At 36.1% G+C, this 20,163-nt stretch overlaps 1 protein-coding gene across 3 annotated transcripts in view; it reads left to right on the top strand.

Moving 5' to 3' along the window:
- The window catches only part of NKAIN3 (sodium/potassium transporting ATPase interacting 3), a 627,619-nt gene that overhangs the window by 324,255 nt on the left and 283,201 nt on the right, over positions 1-20,163 (top strand). For all 3 annotated transcript variants that reach the window (XM_087420525.1, XM_087420523.1, XM_087420524.1), the window contains exons 2-3: positions 3,444-3,581; positions 12,650-12,730. In XM_087420525.1, the coding sequence (XP_087276651.1) occupies positions 3,444-3,581; positions 12,650-12,730 (219 nt within the window). The remainder of the gene's footprint in view (positions 1-3,443; positions 3,582-12,649; positions 12,731-20,163) is intronic.

The raw sequence follows: 20,163 nt of genomic DNA, 5'->3' as shown, positions 1-20,163 counted from the left end.
AGTTTAATAACATGTATACATGGGAGAAAGCAGGGACACTGCGTTTCTCAACACAATAGCAGAAATTCTCGTCTTAAATATCATTTTCAGTCAATGACAAAGGAGGATTTTGGGGGTGGGGAGAGTCAGTTACAGGAGATTACCACTAAAGCACAGTAAACAAGAGTAAGGTTATTATGTAGATTTAAGGCCTCACCTTCTACATTGATAAGTCACTAGAAATGAGCTCAACCCCCTCTCTTCTCAAAATAGAGAGGGAGATACCTTTACAAATGGAGATTTCCCTTATAAATGTAAATGATTGTCTGGCAACTCCTCGCAGGGTCATCTAGAGAATGTGGCCAGAGAGACAGAACTTCTGATAAGAGGGGCTTGTTGGTGCCTTTCCTATTGTAACATTTACCCTACGTTATCTTTACAGCCATCATGATAGATCTGTTCCAGGAAGGAGCTACCATGTCAAATTCTTTAGGCAGTTAGTGGGGGAGGTCAAATGTCCCTAGAGAAAACAACCAAGGTAAAGAGATAGATTTCAGGGTGGCCAAATCTTGATCTCCCACACTTCCTTCTATCCTTCCTTCCTTCCTTCCCTTATTTCCTTCCTTTTTATTAAGATTCTGATTGCTTTTATTTTTTAACTTGTTAGGAAAAGAAACATACTCTTTTTCATCATATTCTTATAGCTTCCAGAGTCTTATCTACTTTACCTTTCACTTAGAAAGGATTCCATTGTTCTTTAGGTCATTTCTTCCTGTTCTATTTTAAACTGGTGACTGGTTGGTTTTGTTTTCTCTGGAGTGTCTTGTTGCCTTTATCTTTTCTTGAATTGTCTACCTTTGCTTAAACCTCAAAGCCTTCAAATGTCTCATTCATTCTCTTCTTTGCCATGGCGTCTCTGCAGATATCCTCTGAGCCCTCCAACCTCTGCTCTCATTTGGACTGGCTGCTTTCTACTTATGCTATATTGCCCATTTGTTCACTTTCTTTCTCTGCTCTCCTGAATCCTGAATTTGGCTATTTTGTAGGTGCCGTATTCAGTGGTGTGCCGGTAAATGTTTAACAATAGGCTGTCATGACGAATGAACAAAACCCTGATTTTTAGAATTTCTCAATGTCCATGTTGTAAATATAATGCCCAATGTCAAGTTCCCAACCTGAGATCATGGACCATGGAGTTGGGAAGAGATGCACCCAAACCGCGCTCCCAGCCCTGTGCCAGCGGCTTCTGCGCACCGTTGATGAGAACAATTTTGACAGAAATATTTCCAAAATATAGTCACACTTTTTCTGAGTTAACAAAACAATGTGGGCATCATTTGATTTTATTTAGTGGCTCCGGGTCGTTACTGTTAATGTCAAGCTCTAAGACAAAAAGTGGTGTCTCTACAGATTATAACATTTAGAGAGAAGATATTTGCCTGAAAACTAAATGACAAAAGAGTTTAACATGGAAATTAGAGAAAATAATTAAGTAAAAAATTCAATGGTATTTTGTTTATTTTTGAAGGGCATTTTGTTGTTGTTGGTTAACTTTTTAAAATACAGTACTCGAATCTAGTTTTCATTGTATAGTTGTTACAGCTGCCTCTCGCCAGATCCTTATGATCTCCTCCCTGTTTGGTTTTTTTAATGGCCTTTTATTTATGCTCTTATTTCAAGCCACTGTAAATCTATTTTTTAGTAAGTTATCAGAGAATAAATATTAGTAAATAGAGAGATATAGCGTCTTCAATAACGAATGCAGATTTTCTAATAAGTGATGTTAATGTGGCTTCTTTTTCATTATGTGTGTTTTCTTTAATATCGTAAAAGAGAATGCTATCTATGCATCTTCTGACAGAAAAGAAAATAGGTTTTTGTCTGTTTGAAAAGTTCACTTTAAAGGTTTTTGCGATGTGCGACAGCTTTAAAATAGGGTTGCCTTTCAGAATGAATTGCCTGCAGCTGCTCTTCAGGGTTTCTTTTTGTCTGAGCACATCCATCCTGTTAGGACATAAAAAAACTGCATATTTACATCGCTGATGGGCCAGTAAATAAAATGCTGCATTTTTAGGGGAAGGTTCCTGAGAACTAATTAAAGTCACAAGCAGAGACAGAGGATTGAAACACGGTGCAGCTCCTTACCTTGCTCTGATTATTTTGTGTTTTTGCCATTTCTCTGCATCTTCCCATTTGTGAATGCAGGGGATGGTGACAAACCATTTGATGATCAGGAAATACCCATGGAATGAATGTGGTTCTGGTGTGGGTGTCTGTAAGCATTTGCTCCTTTCTCTTCTCCTCCACAGCTTGCTGAAGGTGAATCTTAACCAAGGTAAATTTAGCTTACTGGATGGAGGACATTTCTTTATGTCTAAGGAAATTAAAGCTATTCAGGCATACACCTGCCACATAACTAGAAAAATATCTAGGGTACCATTTTCATTTCAAATCTACAGTTTCTAGTGCCATCAGTATGGCTAATAACTGGATCATTTTATTAGAATTACTATTTTATCAAGGAAATCTAGAAAAATGCTTGAAATGTATAAGATTAGTGTCCAAATACAGCAGGTAGAGTTATAAAATTTATGGATATAAAGTACAATAAATATAATTTGTACATGATAATAACGTTGGTATTCACTGGACTATATGAAATTCATCTGTTTCATCACAAATGGTTTAACTGTATATTTTAATACATTTTAGAGTTGCTTAAAAATGTTGTATATAATGCAGATATAATAAACTGTGACATGTCTAAAATTGTTACAGCCACATAATTTTTATTTGAGCATTCAAATACCTAATCTAAGATGAATTTTCATGTAGGTATATGATCTCAATAAAATATGATTCAAAGGGACTACTTAACTCTAGTTTTACATTGGGGACTTGAGCCCAGAGTAAGTAAATAAGTAAGCTTCATTTTGAAGAAGTTGCTAGTCATTATCATCAATGACAATCTAAAGAAAGAGAAGAAAAAAAACCCAGAAGATTTGATAATTTATGTTTCACACAGGTAGGCAGGGATGGGTGGGAGGTTTTTTTCACAAAATGATACTAGTGGTAGTATTGCAAGCCTGGAGTTACTGTTTCAAGAATATTATACTAAGCCAATCATTTTACTAAAAATAATGATGAATCAATATTATGAAATATGATATAAAATATCTGCCTGGAATTGCTACTATAGAAAAGATTTAAAGAGTATATCTCTAGCTCTCCAGATAGATGTAAAATCTATTTATACTTGAAGCCATAATACTGAAAGTTATGTTAGTATATTTTCTGAGAGAAGTTGCATAAAACAGTACATGAAATAGGTATCACAGTTCCAGTGATAATGATGTCCATAAGTGTGATTGAAATTGAATTTGCAGACTTCTCTAGCTGTGACATGAAGATGGTGTGACTCTGCTTGGATTAGATGCTAATGGACTCTCCTTGCTTTGTTGTAGCTCTCAGCATTAGAGAGGCAGATCTTTGACTTCCTCGGCTTCCAGTGGGCGCCTATTCTTGGAAACTTTCTGCATATAATAGTCGTCATATTGGGTTTGTTTGGAACCATTCAGTACAGACCTCGATATATCGTGGTGGTAAGTCTTATTTTTACCGTGTCTCTTCATATAAACCTTACAAAATTGCTATGAGAAGATGAATAAAATAATTTAAGTTGTTCCTTCTGATATAATGTGATATTGCTGTTCTGGCCTTCTCACACTGAATTCTGTGAAGACATGATTATCTGTGGAAAAGAAGACTCAGTGAATGTTTCCAATAAGAGTAAAGCAACATGACTGTTAAGTGTGAGATGCATAACTGAATTCAAGTTTCACAAGGAAATTTAAAATGGGGTTTGAATAGTGTAGGAGAACTGGTTGCAGCCTTGATGTTATGAAGTGATGTAAATGTGCATTAACTGTCATTTCAATGACGTATGTCGCTAGCCCCTAAAAGCAAACCTACCTAGCCATAACTGTTTACTAACTGATAACAATAATATAATTTAATATTAATTGATTTAAGACATTACAAATGCATGTACTGAAGGTTATTTAGTACTCGTCCCTAATGTATTTCATACTGTTTATCATTGAAAATTTCTCCATTTTGTTAGGATAAATTTGAACTCCAAACTGTGGCAAACATGATTAGCAGACCCTCCATGGAGGATAATTTAATGAGGTATTCTGTGCTCCACAATCTAATGGAAGTTATTCACAGTAGTTAGTTTTCTTTTCTATAAAAAGAAGGCAATATTTTAGGCTACAGGTTGTGAGAAATAACAAGTATCTATAAGTAATTGGAAATAGGAGTAACATACTCTAAAATGCCCATTGAGCCTGAATAAATATACAGTGTTCAGTAGGATTAGTGAATATTTTCTTGCAATGCAATGACTGCCTCACTAGAAGAAAGCCATAGACTTAAAAATGTCATCTTTCCATTTTGATTTAATCCAGTCACACCTATTGAAAAGAATAAAGTTAGAAATGTTTCCTGTAAATGCATCAATTCTCTATGTTGAATCTCAAAATTGGCTTTTTGGTATCTTTCACCATATCACAGAGGGGAAGGTAACTGGCCCACAGCATAGACTCTGCACTGAAAATGGCGGCCCCAGGCCAGCAGCCTTTGCTGTCACTCAGCCGGCTGCTGGGCTAAACAATTCCTGCTTCACTTTTCTTTGTTAGATAGCCTCTGCTAAGCCACTGTGTAATCTACTAGAAAGGGGTTTCATGGAGTTTGACTTGTAGCATAAGATGCTTTAATATGCATAATATCAAACTATTATTGGATTCTATGTTCTAGTTGTTGCTATGAACACAGAGCACTTTTACTCACTACAGACTTTTTATTTTATGATGTTGATGTTCTGCTGAAGCACAAAATGCCAGATAGCTATGAAACCAATGGCTTCTATGGAATGAGGCTGTTGGTATATGTTAATGACATTATCTAGTCCTATTGCTTTTACCTTCTAAATATTAGCTCTTCACACTTTTCACACAAATACTGCCTGGGTTGAGGCTTCTGCTATTTCCTGTATCTAAACTTCTTGCTTGCTTTCAGCCTTCTTCCCTTCCAATGTGGCCTTTGTCCTTTTCCTAAATCACTGGCTAAAAATCTTTCACTAACTCTTAGCAGGAAAAAATCTAATATTCTTGGCTGACCCAACCTGACCAAACTCAGGTCTCATAATCCTTCCTTCCTTCCTTTCTTCTCCCCTTCCTTTCTCCCTTCTTCCCTTCTTTCTTTCTTAACTTCCTTCCAGTTTTCATTTGCTTATTCATTCAAACCCTATGTATTGGGTTTATACTGTGTATTTGGCCTTGTGTTAGGTATGGAGTACATTTGTGAACAAACACAGACACGCATTCTCTGCCCTCCTGGGTACTTACCTTACAGTCTAGTGAGGAGAAGTACGCCTTTATCAAATAATCATCCAGATAAATGTACAACTGCAAATGTGACAAGTGTTACAAAGGAGGACATGGTGCCATGAGATTTATAATGGGGAGATTCATCTGACCCTGCGGAAGTGATTGCGGAGCTGGGATCTGTGGAGGTGAGTGTGAGTTCACCAGGGAAGAAAGGACCAAAAGGGGTTCTGGGCAGGCAGCACTACAGGTCACTCAGGTAGGATGTCAGAAGCAATAGTTCCCATTCACTCATTAAGCATTTACTGAGAACCTGCTCTACTGTGCTAGGGCTGCATAAATAGTGAAGAATGTATATTACAGTGTTCTGCTCTCCAGGAACTCCTTATACAAGGAGTGGGGAGGCACAGATTCCTGGACTCTCTGCAGGTGGTGAAATGACAGTGAAAGAGGAATGAGAAGAGCAGTGGGGAGGGGCCTGGGGAGAGCAGGGGCCAGCTTCAGAGACAGGAAAGAGCAGAGAGCGTGCATTTCAGCGTCAGGCACCCTCTACTCCCACCTGCTTCTCTAGCCTCTGTCTCCTTGGCCTTGCTGGTGTTTGTGCCCTCGTTTAGCATCATTGCCTCAGTTCCTCATGCACATGTCCTTCCATGCATTTTACTAGTCAATCACTCCCTGCTCCTTTGCCTCTGTGTCTTGAGCATGTTTTATAATCTGTTCACATTTACGTCTTCCCTACTAGGCAGAGTTCTTTGAGAATGTGGAATGTAATAGGTGCTCAATAAATACTTATTCATTATTTTTTATCTAGTTCCCTACTGGTTCAAAGAGTCCACTCGTGATAGGACTGGTGTCACTTCTTTCTCTGGTATCATCTTTTCCTTCACTTCCTTCTCTCCCTTGTCCCTCCTGTGTGTAGAAGGAGGCAGATTTAGGTCTTTCAGAGTCTTCAAAGAAAAACATTTATAAGACAAACAATCCATGTTTTTGTTCATCTTGATTTTCTCTTTTAATGCATATGCCAACCAAAACTCTATCATTTTATTTACTATCTTATTCAAGACCCTCTTTCAGGAAGGGGGAGAGAAAAAACAATGAATTGTCAGGAAAGCTTTCCATGCAAACATGTCATTTGGTTTAATCTTCACAAATATCCTATGGGCATGTATTAGCATCCCTGACTTTACAGACAGGGAAAGAGTTAAGGAAAGGTTAAGTGACTCACCCAAGGAACTCAGAGAGTAGCTGGCAGAACTGGTTGTGTATCCACCTCACCTCTGTTACTGTTAGGTTTATGAAGTTGCTTTATCATGATCTATGCTTTGCTTCCACCACCAGATTCCAGATGATATGGTGCCATTGTCAATATGAGTTTTGATATTGGAAATGATCCTTCCCTATCTCTTCAGTTGATTATAGAGTATCGTTACCTGTGTAGGATTCCAGATTACCTCTTGTTCTAACATGAGTATAAATTGTCTATTTGGGAGAAATGCCTAAAGAATCAATCCACCAATCCACAAGTATAGGAAATCTGTTCACAAAGGGTGCCTTTACTGCAAAGATTGTGTTGTTATTGGGAAGGTGTCCATGCCCTGTTATCTTTATAACACCATAGGCAGCTCATCTCTGACTTGTTTTTATTAATGCTTTGGTTTGAAACTGTAACTGGTGGCCTGGAATTAATTCTGGTATGAAAAAGACTGAAAATGAATATGGCAGAGGTCACATTGATCAAGGTGTGCCTCAAAGGCACCAACTTTTCAATGGCACTGAGAGGAGACCTGGATCGGAAATCCATACTGACTTTTCCCTGGTCAGAGAAAGCTCTTTGATGCAGGGGATTGTCTGTCAAACTCTCCTGTGGTCTTCTTAGTATTGGCCTCCTTTATTGGCTGAAACAGTCACCAATAATGCCAATTAAATTTAATCCATTTCAAACTAACAGACATTTTGGAGCACCAAAGCATAGATGGTAAGTCAATGCCATTTCTGGCAACAAACAGGGTTTGTCACAGCTGAATTTAAAGAATTATTCACCTTTATGAAAATGGTTATGGTAAAGGACCATGCAGAACAAGCTCTCCAATGTCTGTAGGCAAACTTCAAACTCCTTAGAGTGGAAACCAAAGCTTATAAAAGCTGCTCCTTTAATTACCTCTCCTGCACTCCTGCCCTCCCTGCTCTCCTATCACGTGCCAGCCGTGCTGAATGGTTTGTGTTTCCCAAAGACCACATGCTATTTCCTGCCTCCTCCATTTTCACACATTGCCCTATTCCCCTTACCTACTTGGAAAACTTCTAATAATTCTTCATCTGAATGGTCCCCTTTAAGAACCTTCCCTGACCTCCCCGCTCCAGAATAAGTGCCTCTCCCTCTCTGCTCCCACAGGTCTTGCTGACTCTTCTATCCGCCCTCTCTACGCAGCTGCTGTCCTTGCTTCCAGACCCACCTCTCCTCATTCAGTAGTGTTCTCCTGGAAGGTAGACTGTGCCTATCCGTTGCTGTACTCTAGGTCTATCCCAGGATGCATGGGCCTTTAAAGAAGCTTAGTCCTTGATTGAACAAACAATAAATGAATGAAAGGTTATTGGATGAAACGATTTTACCAGATGGACTAGGCAGTGATTTCTTATATCAGAACATGTCAACAATAGTTCAGCAAGTCTGGGGATTTACATGATAGAACAGTATGTGCTGCTTCGCCTACACCTACCATTAGCTGACTTACTCCTCAACTTATTTTTTTCTAAGAAATATAATGTTGTGGGCTCCTGCCACTGTAATTGAGGAGGTCCCACTGCAAAGACTAAGAAAAATTCACCCAAATCACAAAATGAAAGAGCAATAATTCCCCTTTGGATACTATCACTCCTGATAAGGTACAAGTTGCTGTTTATATATTTATTTTTAGAACACAAAAGCAACTTGGTCATGTGATACTCTTTCACTGATTAAAATTTCCTTTAGTTAAGGTACAAGATGGGATATGTACATTAGGGGATACCAAATTTAGTCATAGAGTTTGAATGCACTTTCTGTGTTTCTTTGCCTATGGACAAAATGAGGCAGAGTGTGGGCTGTGAAGTCATATTTAGCAGTCGTAAAGTACTGGTCTAGAATCAGCTGTTTACTCTTGTCTGTTTACTCCTGTGTCAAATATTTTAAAATCTTACTTATGAATTCCAAAATGAGATTCTGCCCTAGAATTATTTAAATCTTTATTATTTTATGGGTAATAAATTAATTTAATCAAGCAGTTTTAGATTAATTTAAATGCAGATGCATTAATGAAGTTAACGTTTTTGAATAAAGATTAATTTTGGCATTAAAATTAACTCAAAATTGCCTTTAAAAATTAAAAAAAAAGACAGGTAGATTTTCTAGGTCCACAATTTTGTTATTTGGACTTTTATGCAAATACTCATGTACAAAGAACAGCAACTTGCTTTCATTTGAATTGTTATATAGAAAAATTTCCCTACCATGTCATCATAAATCTTCCTGAGCCACTGCTCAACATGACAGTTGAGTGTCAGGTTTCCCTTTAGCTGGTCACGGATTTAAATCCCACTCCACCAATTATTGGCTGTGAAGACTTGGGACATTTATTTACTTCTTTGTACCATAGTTACTTCATTTGTAAAACCCTGACTCGTAGATTGCTTTTAAGAATTATATTATCTAATGTATGTGACTTGCTTAGCATAACCTAACACAGTGTGTTTGATAAATGATTGAGCTGTTTAAGGTGTTTTTTTTTTTTTTTTTTTGCTTTCATTCTGCTTTCCTTGCCATTAAAATGAAGGATGGTACATCACTTTTAAAGTTGTTCTGGACATGAATACTAAACTCCAGAAATGTTAGAACAATGAGTGAGCAAGGAACTTACACTGTTTTTTGTAAGTCTAAGATATTGTGCATAATATTATATCTGATTGAAACACATTAATGAATGAATAAATAAATGGCCTTTCTGGTAATTGGAAAACAAGCTCAGAAAGTAAAAATAATTCATGTTATAGACTAATTGCTCTATGAGGAAGAAATAGACTGGAAGACTTCTAAAGTTCATTTCAATTAAAAAATGCTGAAATATCCTCATAAAACTAGGAAACATTTAGGAAGCCACATAGAACACATGAATATTTTTTTCATCTTTATAGGCATTGTCTATGTAAATTAAGATTTAAAATATGTGTACTGGACATAAGCAAAGTAGGATAGGTAAATAGGTAGATAGATAGATAGATAGATAGATAGATAGATAGATAGATAGATAGATAGATAGATAGATTATGCAGAGTGACGTTTTTCACATTAGGAAGTGAAGTCTTCTATATTGCAGGTATATCTTTGTGCCTATATGAACATATAGGCATGCTCCATAATAACCAAAGTATAGCTGTTGAAAATGGAGTGAATCTCTTGTTTTATTCTAATTTCAATTGAATTATAATTAAAATAACCCAAATCAAAAAGAAGACAAGGAGGATAGCCAGTCTCTTACACCATATATTTTTATAATACTTCCTGCCTAGGTAAATTCCTATGGATGTGTTGTTTGTATTGCTAGAAAATCCTTTCTTTTCCTCTCTATATACTGACTTATGTCTCAGGGGCATAATGAGGTATATAGTTTACATCTCATAACAATCCAAAATTCAATTGTACAAATATTCTTTGTTCTCAACAAACCAATGTATTAGAATAAAGAAAGTTATGATATTGCTTAAAAAAAAAAAAACCATGATGTTTATATAATGCTTGACACATCAATTGCAAATACAAAAGAAATCATTCCAAAAACATTGCAAGTTATAGAATATATATGAATGAAGTAAATTTTTGGTAAACTGATAATTTGGTGAATTGGTAGTTTGGTGAATTGTAAAATTTGGTGAGGTGTTTACTTGCAAATTAATCTATCGGTCCTGTTTCTAAGATCTTTTAAAATAAAGCCTATCATGTAACACTTAAGCACTCCAGCTCTGGAGTCCAACTGTCAAGAGTTTCATCCCAACTCTGACACTAACTAGGTGATCAAATGGTTACCTCTCTGCCTTGGTTTTAGTGTGATGACTGAATGCCTTAAACTATGTCAAGTGCTTAGCACAGTCCCAGGAACATAGAAAACACAGAGTAATAACTCATGGTATTGTTGAGGATTAGGAGCTGACGGTGGGAGTCTCCTCAGCCTGGTAATTTCGTCTTTGAAAGTTCGAAAGTGGCATCAGTGGTACAACTTGTGAGAGTCCCTGAATATACTTCAGTCATGAACTTTGTGCTATGGTTTTTGAATAGACTTGTTTTATTTTGCATATGTTATAACTTTGAATTGATTGATTTTTCTAAAAGATTATTTATGAATTTAGGTTTGCAGACCTAATAATTAAGAATCATGGTTTTGCAATTAATTTAGTTCATTTCCCTACTTTAGTCTTGCTTTATTTTATGTCCTTTCCTTAACCTCTGTCACTGGTTTTTTTCTCATGACTTAGTGGTCGCATTGTTCTCTCATTCTAATATACTCATCATTAGTTTACTTTAGAATGAAAAATATCAGGTACCAGATGCCATCTTATTAGCAACAGCTTTAAAATTTGTTGTGGTTATTGTGACTTGATCAGCTGGCAAAAAGTATGCGTTGAGGATGTAGGTTAGCTATTTTCAATGTTCATGGGAATATTTTGTGGTTCACAAAAGAGTGTTTCAATGCATTTGACACATTTTTAAAAACCATCTAGTCCACTCATACTAGAAGACCTTACTAATGGAAGATATCAGCACCATCAACAATATCTGCAAATACCAAAAGCCTCAAATATATTTTAACGTATGTTAACATTTTAACATATTTGCTAATTTCTCTAAATTTCCAATGATCGTGGAGCCTTAACTCATTATTATAATTATATTATTCTTAAAAAAAAAAAAGGAAAAGCCTCCTCTCCAAAAAGAAAAAAAGATGTATGATGTGACATCAAGTGTAACCAATTGTAGAACTACACAACTACATGAGATTATTTTGGAAGCCTTTAAAAAATTATAGATAACAGAAAGGCACAAAATATAAATTAAATTTTACAAATAGGTAAAAGTTTCTGATAAGGTTTCTAATAGGAACATGGCTATTTTATACAGTGCTTAAAATTCATAATTCCATTATTTGACGCAGCATAGAATAAGCTAATAAAATGATTTTAATATTTATTTCAATTTAACAGTAGCATGTGGCAATTATAATCACTGATAGAAAGCAATAATTTAATTAGTATGCCCATCTAAGAAACTAAGAATTTGCAGATTTTGTGGTTAAGTAAAATGAATGAGCAAACCATTGTATTTGATTTGTTAATTATGTTCCTACAGTAAGTACCATCTTACTTAGGTAAGTGTCTAATGACTTAAGGCAAAATTTCTAAGATCTAAACCACAGTCATCCAAGCTGTTCATATGTCAGTTTTCTGGGCCTCAGTTTCTTCATCTGCATGAGAAAGTGACCGGATGAGTTGAGCCCTAAGACCCTCTCCATTGATGAGTCTTGGTAAGGCTTTTTTAATTCAGGCTGACTAATTCTCTCAAAGAAAGCATTTCCTAATACCTAATACATTAATAAAACCAATTAATCAGGAAGGCTAGCATATTTAGACTTCATTGGATGTGATTGGAAGACGTTTTCCCAATATGGAAATCTGTTGTTCATTTACTCATTCTTAATCCTATTTATTAAATTCTGTGCTTTTAAAAAAAATTTTTACATGATTATATTAGAGGCACACACTCCACTCTTAAAATAGTCCAACAGGTGAAAGTTTGTTGATTTTACTCTAATTATCCGTTTTCAAATATGATCTTCACTCAGGGATATGGAAGTGCTGGGTTTTGACTAACATTCCTAAAACTTTGACAACTTATATTATAATTAAAAGATAGATAGCCCACAGAAAACTTGCATAATTGCATTCCCTGGAAAAGCTAATACTCAGAAAACAGAAATCAAGTCAGAACTTGGGTTTAACTTGTATTTGCAAGCCAGCAAATCACTTTAAAAATAAATCTAGCTTTATTGGCATCTACCAAAAGCAGTAGGAACTATTGGATTTTTAATTTCTAGAGATCTTAAGGGACCTCATAAGGAGCACTCTTTTCTGGGCGCTCCCTGTTTCTTCCTAGAAGACTTAGACTTATTGACATTTTTATTATTGATTTATTTAGTATACATGCCTTTGATCTCCACATTTTTTTCTCTTTCTTTCCCGCCTCCCCCCTTTCTCTTTAGTATACAGTATGGACTGCCCTCTGGGTCACCTGGAATGTGTTCATTATCTGCTTTTATTTGGAAGTAGGTGGGCTCTCTAAGGTAAGTTTATCACGCTTTTAAAGTACACTTTAAAAAGAGTACACTAATAAATAATTATTATGACTATATATTTTATATATATACACATATATGTAATCTAAGTAATGTTATAAATGGAATACTGATCAAAAATTCATTTGGATACTATTCAGGAAAGAATGGTCTTGGGAGTATGTTAATATAATGGAATTCCAAAGCAATGGCCTTATGGTTTAGTTTGTTAAGCTGTAGTGGAACTCTGCTTCCAGTGTATCCTTATGTCCAGTTTAAAAAGGCCTAATGTCACAGTGACCACAGTCCCAAATGTTAAGTGAAAAATGATTTTGAACATTATTGTGTTTAAAGTGGGAAAAGGGATTAACTAAGATGTTAATGTAACAAATATGAATAGCAAGTTGCTATTTTCGTTTGAATATTAATACTGAAAAAAACTGACAAGGAATGAAATCCTTATATATGTAGGTGGAGCATACATTTGCTAACAACTAAGTACATCGGTGTGGTGATTCTTATCTTGAAAATCTGATCAGACAGAAGAGAGTTGTCTTAATGCAACATGATACAAATGTTATTTCTGTCTGTAGAACTAATGTCAGCAGAGCACATGATTTTCATTATGACTCCTACAGAACCATCTTTTGATTGCCGCTAAAATGTAAGAGCATCTTGGGTTAATTTTGTAGTTGTGTTTCCTGAACATTTTTCTCATTAACCAGCACAGTTTTCACTTGAAGAAATTGTAAAGAAGAAGCTTAACAGTACAATTACAAAAAGAATAAGAAAGCTGTAATTATTTTTTTAGATTTCTCATCATCAACTATATTTGTGCTAACATTCTATTGTTGTATGATAGTCTCAAATTTTCTAAGTAACGTAATGGTCTTCTATATTTGTGGTTTAGATCTTAGAAAATGTGCCTTGACCAGCACAGAGATTTTTAGAATTATTAGGCTCCATTGAAGTCCATACGGTAACAAAGAATTTTTGATTCAGCCAAGCAGTAAAAATCCCTGTAGGATTTTCTCCAGAACATCCAGAGGTGGTTACTCTTTGTTCTACACTATAATAAACTTTATAATTAGAACCTGTCATCATTTTCTCACATTGGAAAATGTATTCAGGAACCAGAAATGACAGTTCTCTCACTGAGATCCACACACATGCACTAACATCTACCTTTAATATTTGTGCTATTAATCACATTTCACCACTAATTTCTAAGACAGAAAAAAGTCAGCGCCCAGTTATCTTCTGTAACACACAGCTTATAAAGTAATTTTGAAATGCAAATTTTATGAATAAAATAATTGCGAATAATGTTAAGTGTAGCATTTTTCAACCCATAGCATTTTGTATCTTGTGATTTGAATGGTCATTTTAAATCATATTTTTATTTCACTGGATGGAAATTATCTTTTATTTTCTTCCATAAAAACTGAATTCAGAATAAATTAGACCAGAGGAAATCAGTCTTATGCAATTGGCATCATAGCGTATTGAAAGAAAACTGAATTTCAAATCATGAGTCTCATTCAAATCTTGTCTTTAGCACTTATTAACTATGGGCCCTTAGGCTAATCATTTAACCCCCATGAGTCTTTGTGAAATATAAAAACAGAACTAGCTTTGCCAATAATGATAGTAATCAATGATTGTTTGGCGTTTAGCCTTGTTTTAAGCATATCATATATAGTAATTCAGGTAAGCTTCAAAACAACCCTGTGATTAAAAATAATAATAATAATAGCAGTTATTTGTTCCACACGAGTCTGATTTCCCTCCACTGCCCAAGGTTACTTTTGTGAACTGCCTTTTGTAACTGCTTTTCTAATATAAATGTGTATGTCAAGGTTTTCTTTGGTCTAATTTCTTTGGGTGCAAGGTTAAAAAAAATGGATATGGTAATCCCAGTTACTAATTTTATTACCCATTCAAATGCTGTTAAGCAGTCAACCAAGTAGTCTAGGTCATTAAAAGGATAGACGAGGGAGCCAGCCCGGTGGCATAATGGTTAAGTTCTTTTGCTCTGCTTCGGTGGCCCAGGATTCGCAGGTTCAGATCCCACTCATGGACCTACACACCGCTCATCAAGCTGTGCCGTGGCGGCGTCCCATATGTAAAGTAGAGGAAGATTGGCACAGATGTTAGCTCAGTGCCAATCTTCCTCAAGCAAAAAGAGGAGGATTGGCAACAGATGTTACCTCAGGACCAATCTTCCTCACACACACACACAAAAAGGATCAATGACTCCAAAACGAGCATCCCAAAGATTTTCTGTTGGTCTCCTCCTATTTACTGCCTCAAAGGCTGCTAACCTCTCCCTGTTTAGTCATAGTTTAGCTTAATTTCCAATCTGTAGGAAATCTATTGTGAAAACTAGAGAGAGTTAAGGACCCTTGATAAACCCAAGCATCTCTGACACCTTTCTAGGTTGGACTCCATTTCATAAGAAATTCCTCATCCATATGTGCTGGTTTATATACTAACTTTCTAGAGCTCTCCATCTCCTGCTGGTTCATGAAAGTATTTCTTGGAATTACCCACTTGGATAGATTAATAGAAGCCTCCCTATACCTTGATTTTTGCCCCCCAAAATCCAAAAATTCTAAAATAGTGAATCTTTCTCTAAAAACTGGGTTCAGAGTAATTTCTGCAAGATCTCTATGGATTTGGGTTCTATTCCAAGGACAGGCACTACCTAACCATTCTTATTAACTAATAGTGTACATTCTGATGGACATGAACAATCATACATCTGACCTATTCTAGGGATTCTTAATAACAGCCTCTGGATTTTCCTTTGCTGTTATCTCATCTGCCAACCAGCTCTGCATCATACATTTGTCACTGTTATCTGGAGGGTCCTGATTCTCCCCAGACTTTCCAGAACTTGAAGGAAATGGATATACTGTTTTAAGGAATGTGTACATGTATGGTGAGGTTGGGGATGACTATGGGTAGGTAACTGAAAGTGTGTGCACTTATATACTCTATTGGAGCCTCGGTTTCTTTTCCTGCAAAATGAAGAAAACCACAGCACTAATTTTATTGGATTGTTGAAAGAATTAAGTAAGATAATGCATATTAAGGACTTAGAAAGGATCTTGGCATATTGTGAGGTTTCACTAAATAGTGATTCTTATAATTGCCATCAACATCATCATCTTTATTATTGAAGAAATTAACAGACATCACAATCCTCATCTTGAAAACCTTGGGGACATACATTTATTACTATGCAAGAGCTGTAAAAGGGAAAAACTGTAAGACTGACTGACTTGTTTAAAAAATATGTAACAATCCCTTGTGATAGGACCTCAGATCTGCATATTAACTTCACAGCTGTAACGCTATTAATTAAATTCTTTCCTTCAACATGTAAATATCTTTTTTGAAATACTTCTGCTGCTAGATTCTCCTGGTGTCCCTACTGCTCCCCCTAGGAGAACTTTATGCATCTTTAGAAGTCTCTAAGGCTGTTTTTCATGCTGTGCTTAAGATCACCAAGGGCACAATTAATAAGTTATTGCTGCTGCTTTGGAAGTTGCAAGACTTGAAATCATTTTTTCCTCCCTAGGAATACATTCAGAATGTAAATATGAAAACCCAACTCATTTGCTACATTTAAAGGAACTGAAAAATAAGTTATGTTGAGAACTCAAGTTGTACTTTTTCTAAATTCTGTAGAAATTAAGCTGAGGTCTTATGGCATCTTTTGATTACTCCAAATTGTAGAAACTTTAGACTCATATTTCTCCTGATTGACTTTTCTTGAAAGATGTGTGGAGCTTACATATTAGTGATATTAGAGGATTTTCAGTGTGTCACATTTTCATAGAGTTCAGAATGTGTATGACTCTGCGTGAGCATAATTTAGACATAAAAATGATTGTAAAGAACTTCTATGAAGATTTATCTTGTATGAATCATGAGCTTTGATCATAGGCCTTCTAAAAACTTATAGGCAGGGGCAGGGGAGAGAGATGGACTAACCCTTACCAATTCCTATTCTGCACAGGTGTTTTACATTGCCTTCACACAGAAGGAAAGCCTACCTTTATTTTTTCTGTATTTCATGTTTTAATGACTGCGCTTTTTCCGTTTGTGGGTATTTTAATTCCAAAGCTAAATCATTTCCCCAAATGGCAATAACAGCACTTCCTTGTCCTCTTTTGACTTACACTGTCATCATTCATTCATGAGAGCCCTCTTCTCTTGTGAGATTCTTCAGCTGAATATTTCACCTGAGCAGCCAGACGGGGTCAATGAGATAATTCTTCTTTTTCAAGGCTCATTCTTATTACCTAGCCTGAATTGTTCCTCTGTAGTTACTGGGAAAAGTCTCTTTCTTGATCAAGATTCATTTTCCTTCAAGGTTGGATTCTTCTACTAACTTGGGCTTTGGGCAGGCACTTAAAACTTGTAGACAGTCAATTCAACGTTCTGTCTAGGAGCAATTGCACAGGACACAGAAGTTCCCTTCAGGTGCTTCCAATCCATCTGATATTTTTTATAAATATTTTAAAATATTTTTGTCTCAAAGAATTCTTTTTCTGATGGCATTTTCAAACTGAACCAATCACGTATAATATATTTTTTGTGTGTGTGTGTGAGGAAGATCTGCCCTGAGCTAACATCTGCCAATCCTCCTCTTTTTGCTGAGGAAGATTGGCCCTGGGCTAACATCCATTTCCGTCTTCCTCCACTTTATATGGGACACCGCCACAGCATGGCTTGCCAAGCAGTGCCTCAGTGCGCACCCGGGATCCAAACCAGCGGACCCCGGGCCGCCCCAGCGGAGCACGCATGCGCACACTTAACCACTTGCACCACTAGCCGGCCCCAGTATATTTCTTTTTTTATTTAAATAAATACAACTTACTCAATCTAGTATGAATATTAAACTTATATTTACCTTTTCCTTTTGATGATTTCTGCCTACCTGGACATTTTTCAAAAGGAAACTTAAAATGTGATGTTTACAGAGGGCTGAAGCTAGGATACAAAATATCTTTATTCAAGAATAATGTATCAACAAATGATACAGAAATAGCATCCTAGAAATCCAGCAAAACTATGCCTGCTTTTGGAACTATAAGAATGATACCGTTTACTATACCATGAAATAAGTGGCATGTCTATATCAATGAGACACTTTGGAAAAACACATAAACACTTTCAGTTCACTAGAATAACAAAATATTTCAGGTTCTCAACTAACATATTACTTATCCTGCTGTCCTGAAAGGATGTTTTTGTCTGTAATATTGACTCGGGGGGATGGAAGTGGTGGTGGATATCTATCTGGTTATTAAGGATTTATAGAGGAAGAACCGTCACAATCTACTTCCAGGCATTAAATCAAAATGAGACCCAAAGACTTGCAAATGTTTATTTTTATATTTAGTTCCTATATAATCCTTTTCCAAAATGACGCAATTATGTTCTTTAAAAAAAATAGCAAGGCAGCGTAAATATAGTTACGCATTTCTTGTTACAAAGGACTTAAACTATACCTTTTCCTTTGGCATGGGTCTAAGCGGGCATAACTTCTGAAAATAGCATCCTCGGTGTCCTTGGTATGATAAGATAATTGTTTCCCCCTGTAGCTTCTTTCCCACAATAAACAACATTGTAAACAACTTTAAACTTAGTATTATATTTTTTATAAATTTCATCAAATACAAATATTTTGAAAACCTTTGCTCTAAAAATCCAATTTTCCCCTTTTTATGTCCAATGACATAAAAAGACCACAATAAACCACTAAGTAATTGCTGCCGCCAGGATGTTGTTAGGAGTTTGTAACCAAAAATTTGTGTGATAATCTTATGCCCTTCTGTAGGGGATCAAACAATTTTTTCAAAAGAGCTGATGGAGATATTATTCTGTCAATAGTAGTTCTATTTATTGCTGTGTAATTAGAGCAATTAATTCACTGTATTGAACAAGGCCTATGGAAATATAACTGAATAACTATACGGAAATATGCTGTATCTGCTATTTGTGTTTTATAGTTGATTCTTCTAATGAAAATATGCCTGAGATCAATTTTTAAAGAAAGGTAAACATTTAACTTTTGTGTCTAGTTTATTGTCTCAACTCATTGGATGACAATCATGAAAAGATTTCATTTTTTTGAGTAAGATGTCTCCCAACTATTTTGTCTCAATCTCTATTCTCATTCTTTTTGTTTGTTTGTTATTTTGTGAGGAAGATCAGCCCTGTGCTAACATCTGCCAATCCTCCTCTTTTTTTGCTGAGGAAGACTGGCCCTGGGCGAACATCCGTGCCCATCTTCCTCCACTTTATATGGGACGCCGCCACAGCATGGCTTGACAAGGTGTGCATATGTGCGTGCCCAGGATCCAAACTGGCGAACCCCAGGCTGGGCCGCAGCAGCGGATCGCGCGCACCCAACCGCTTGCGCCACCGGGCCGGCCCTATTCTCATTCTTTGGTACATTGTCTCCAGATTTTATAACAACTTTGGTCCTTAAGAATTAGTCTCACGTTAAGTTCAAATCTCTTCTTCTCGCACCAAAGCTGACCACGCTTAAGGCCATTTCACACCTCTCTCTCCTCCCTTTTCTTGACTCCACTCCTCTGGGAGAGGAGATGGGAAGTAGATAGCTTCTTATATAGCCAACCTTAAGCTAATGGTGGAGGTTACAGGGATCCTTACCTCGTGCCAGTCTTAGTCTTTCTCAGATGCTGCTAGTGGCATCTGCTGATGTGATAGCCTTCAAATATGGCTAATTCTTCCACTAAATTCTATAAAACAATATTTATTTTTAATAAATCTATAATTATTCCAATAGATGTAAGTTTGCTAAGCCACTGGTTATATAATGTTAAGCCATTTTGAGTGGAACATAGCTGCTGAATTTCCTGTAAGCATCATTTTCAAGAAAATTTTGGGGCTGCAGAGAAACCACTGTTTATATTCAAATGCTTTGCTGTGTGTTTAAAGACAATTTAAAGATGCTACCGCAGAATTTTTGATGCAGTCACTTGAACATAAGATCGTTTTAGAAGAGCAATGTGTAGAACGAATAGAACATGAGTAAATGCCATTAAGATTTGGGATTTTCTTGTTGTGATGTTAATTAGTTTGTTCTGAAGACACAGTCTCTTTGTTGTGAAACGTCAATTAAAAGTACAATCCTGGTGATGAAGAACTTCAAGTGACATTTGCAATGGTTCACAAGATTATAAAAGAGAGCCTGATAAACATGTTTAGTTGCATTTATTTACTCTTAAAAATTAGAATAGCAGCATATGCCATAGTAGCCTTATAAAATAAAATAGCACCACACAGCCAAATTATAGCTGATGAACATTAAGCTGAAGGGCTCTACAGGAACAGAGGAGCCTATGATAGCAATTACTCAGCACTACTCTCAGAAGGAGGCAAACACAAGTCATTTCAAT

Source organism: Ceratotherium simum, chromosome 31 (genome assembly GCF_057802395.1).
Source record: "Ceratotherium simum simum isolate JZ-2026a chromosome 31, ASM5780239v1, whole genome shotgun sequence".
Lineage (NCBI taxonomy): Eukaryota > Metazoa > Chordata > Mammalia > Perissodactyla > Rhinocerotidae > Ceratotherium > Ceratotherium simum.
The sequence above is the reverse complement of the archived record's forward strand: the minus strand, read 5'-3'. Positions and strand labels throughout refer to the sequence as shown.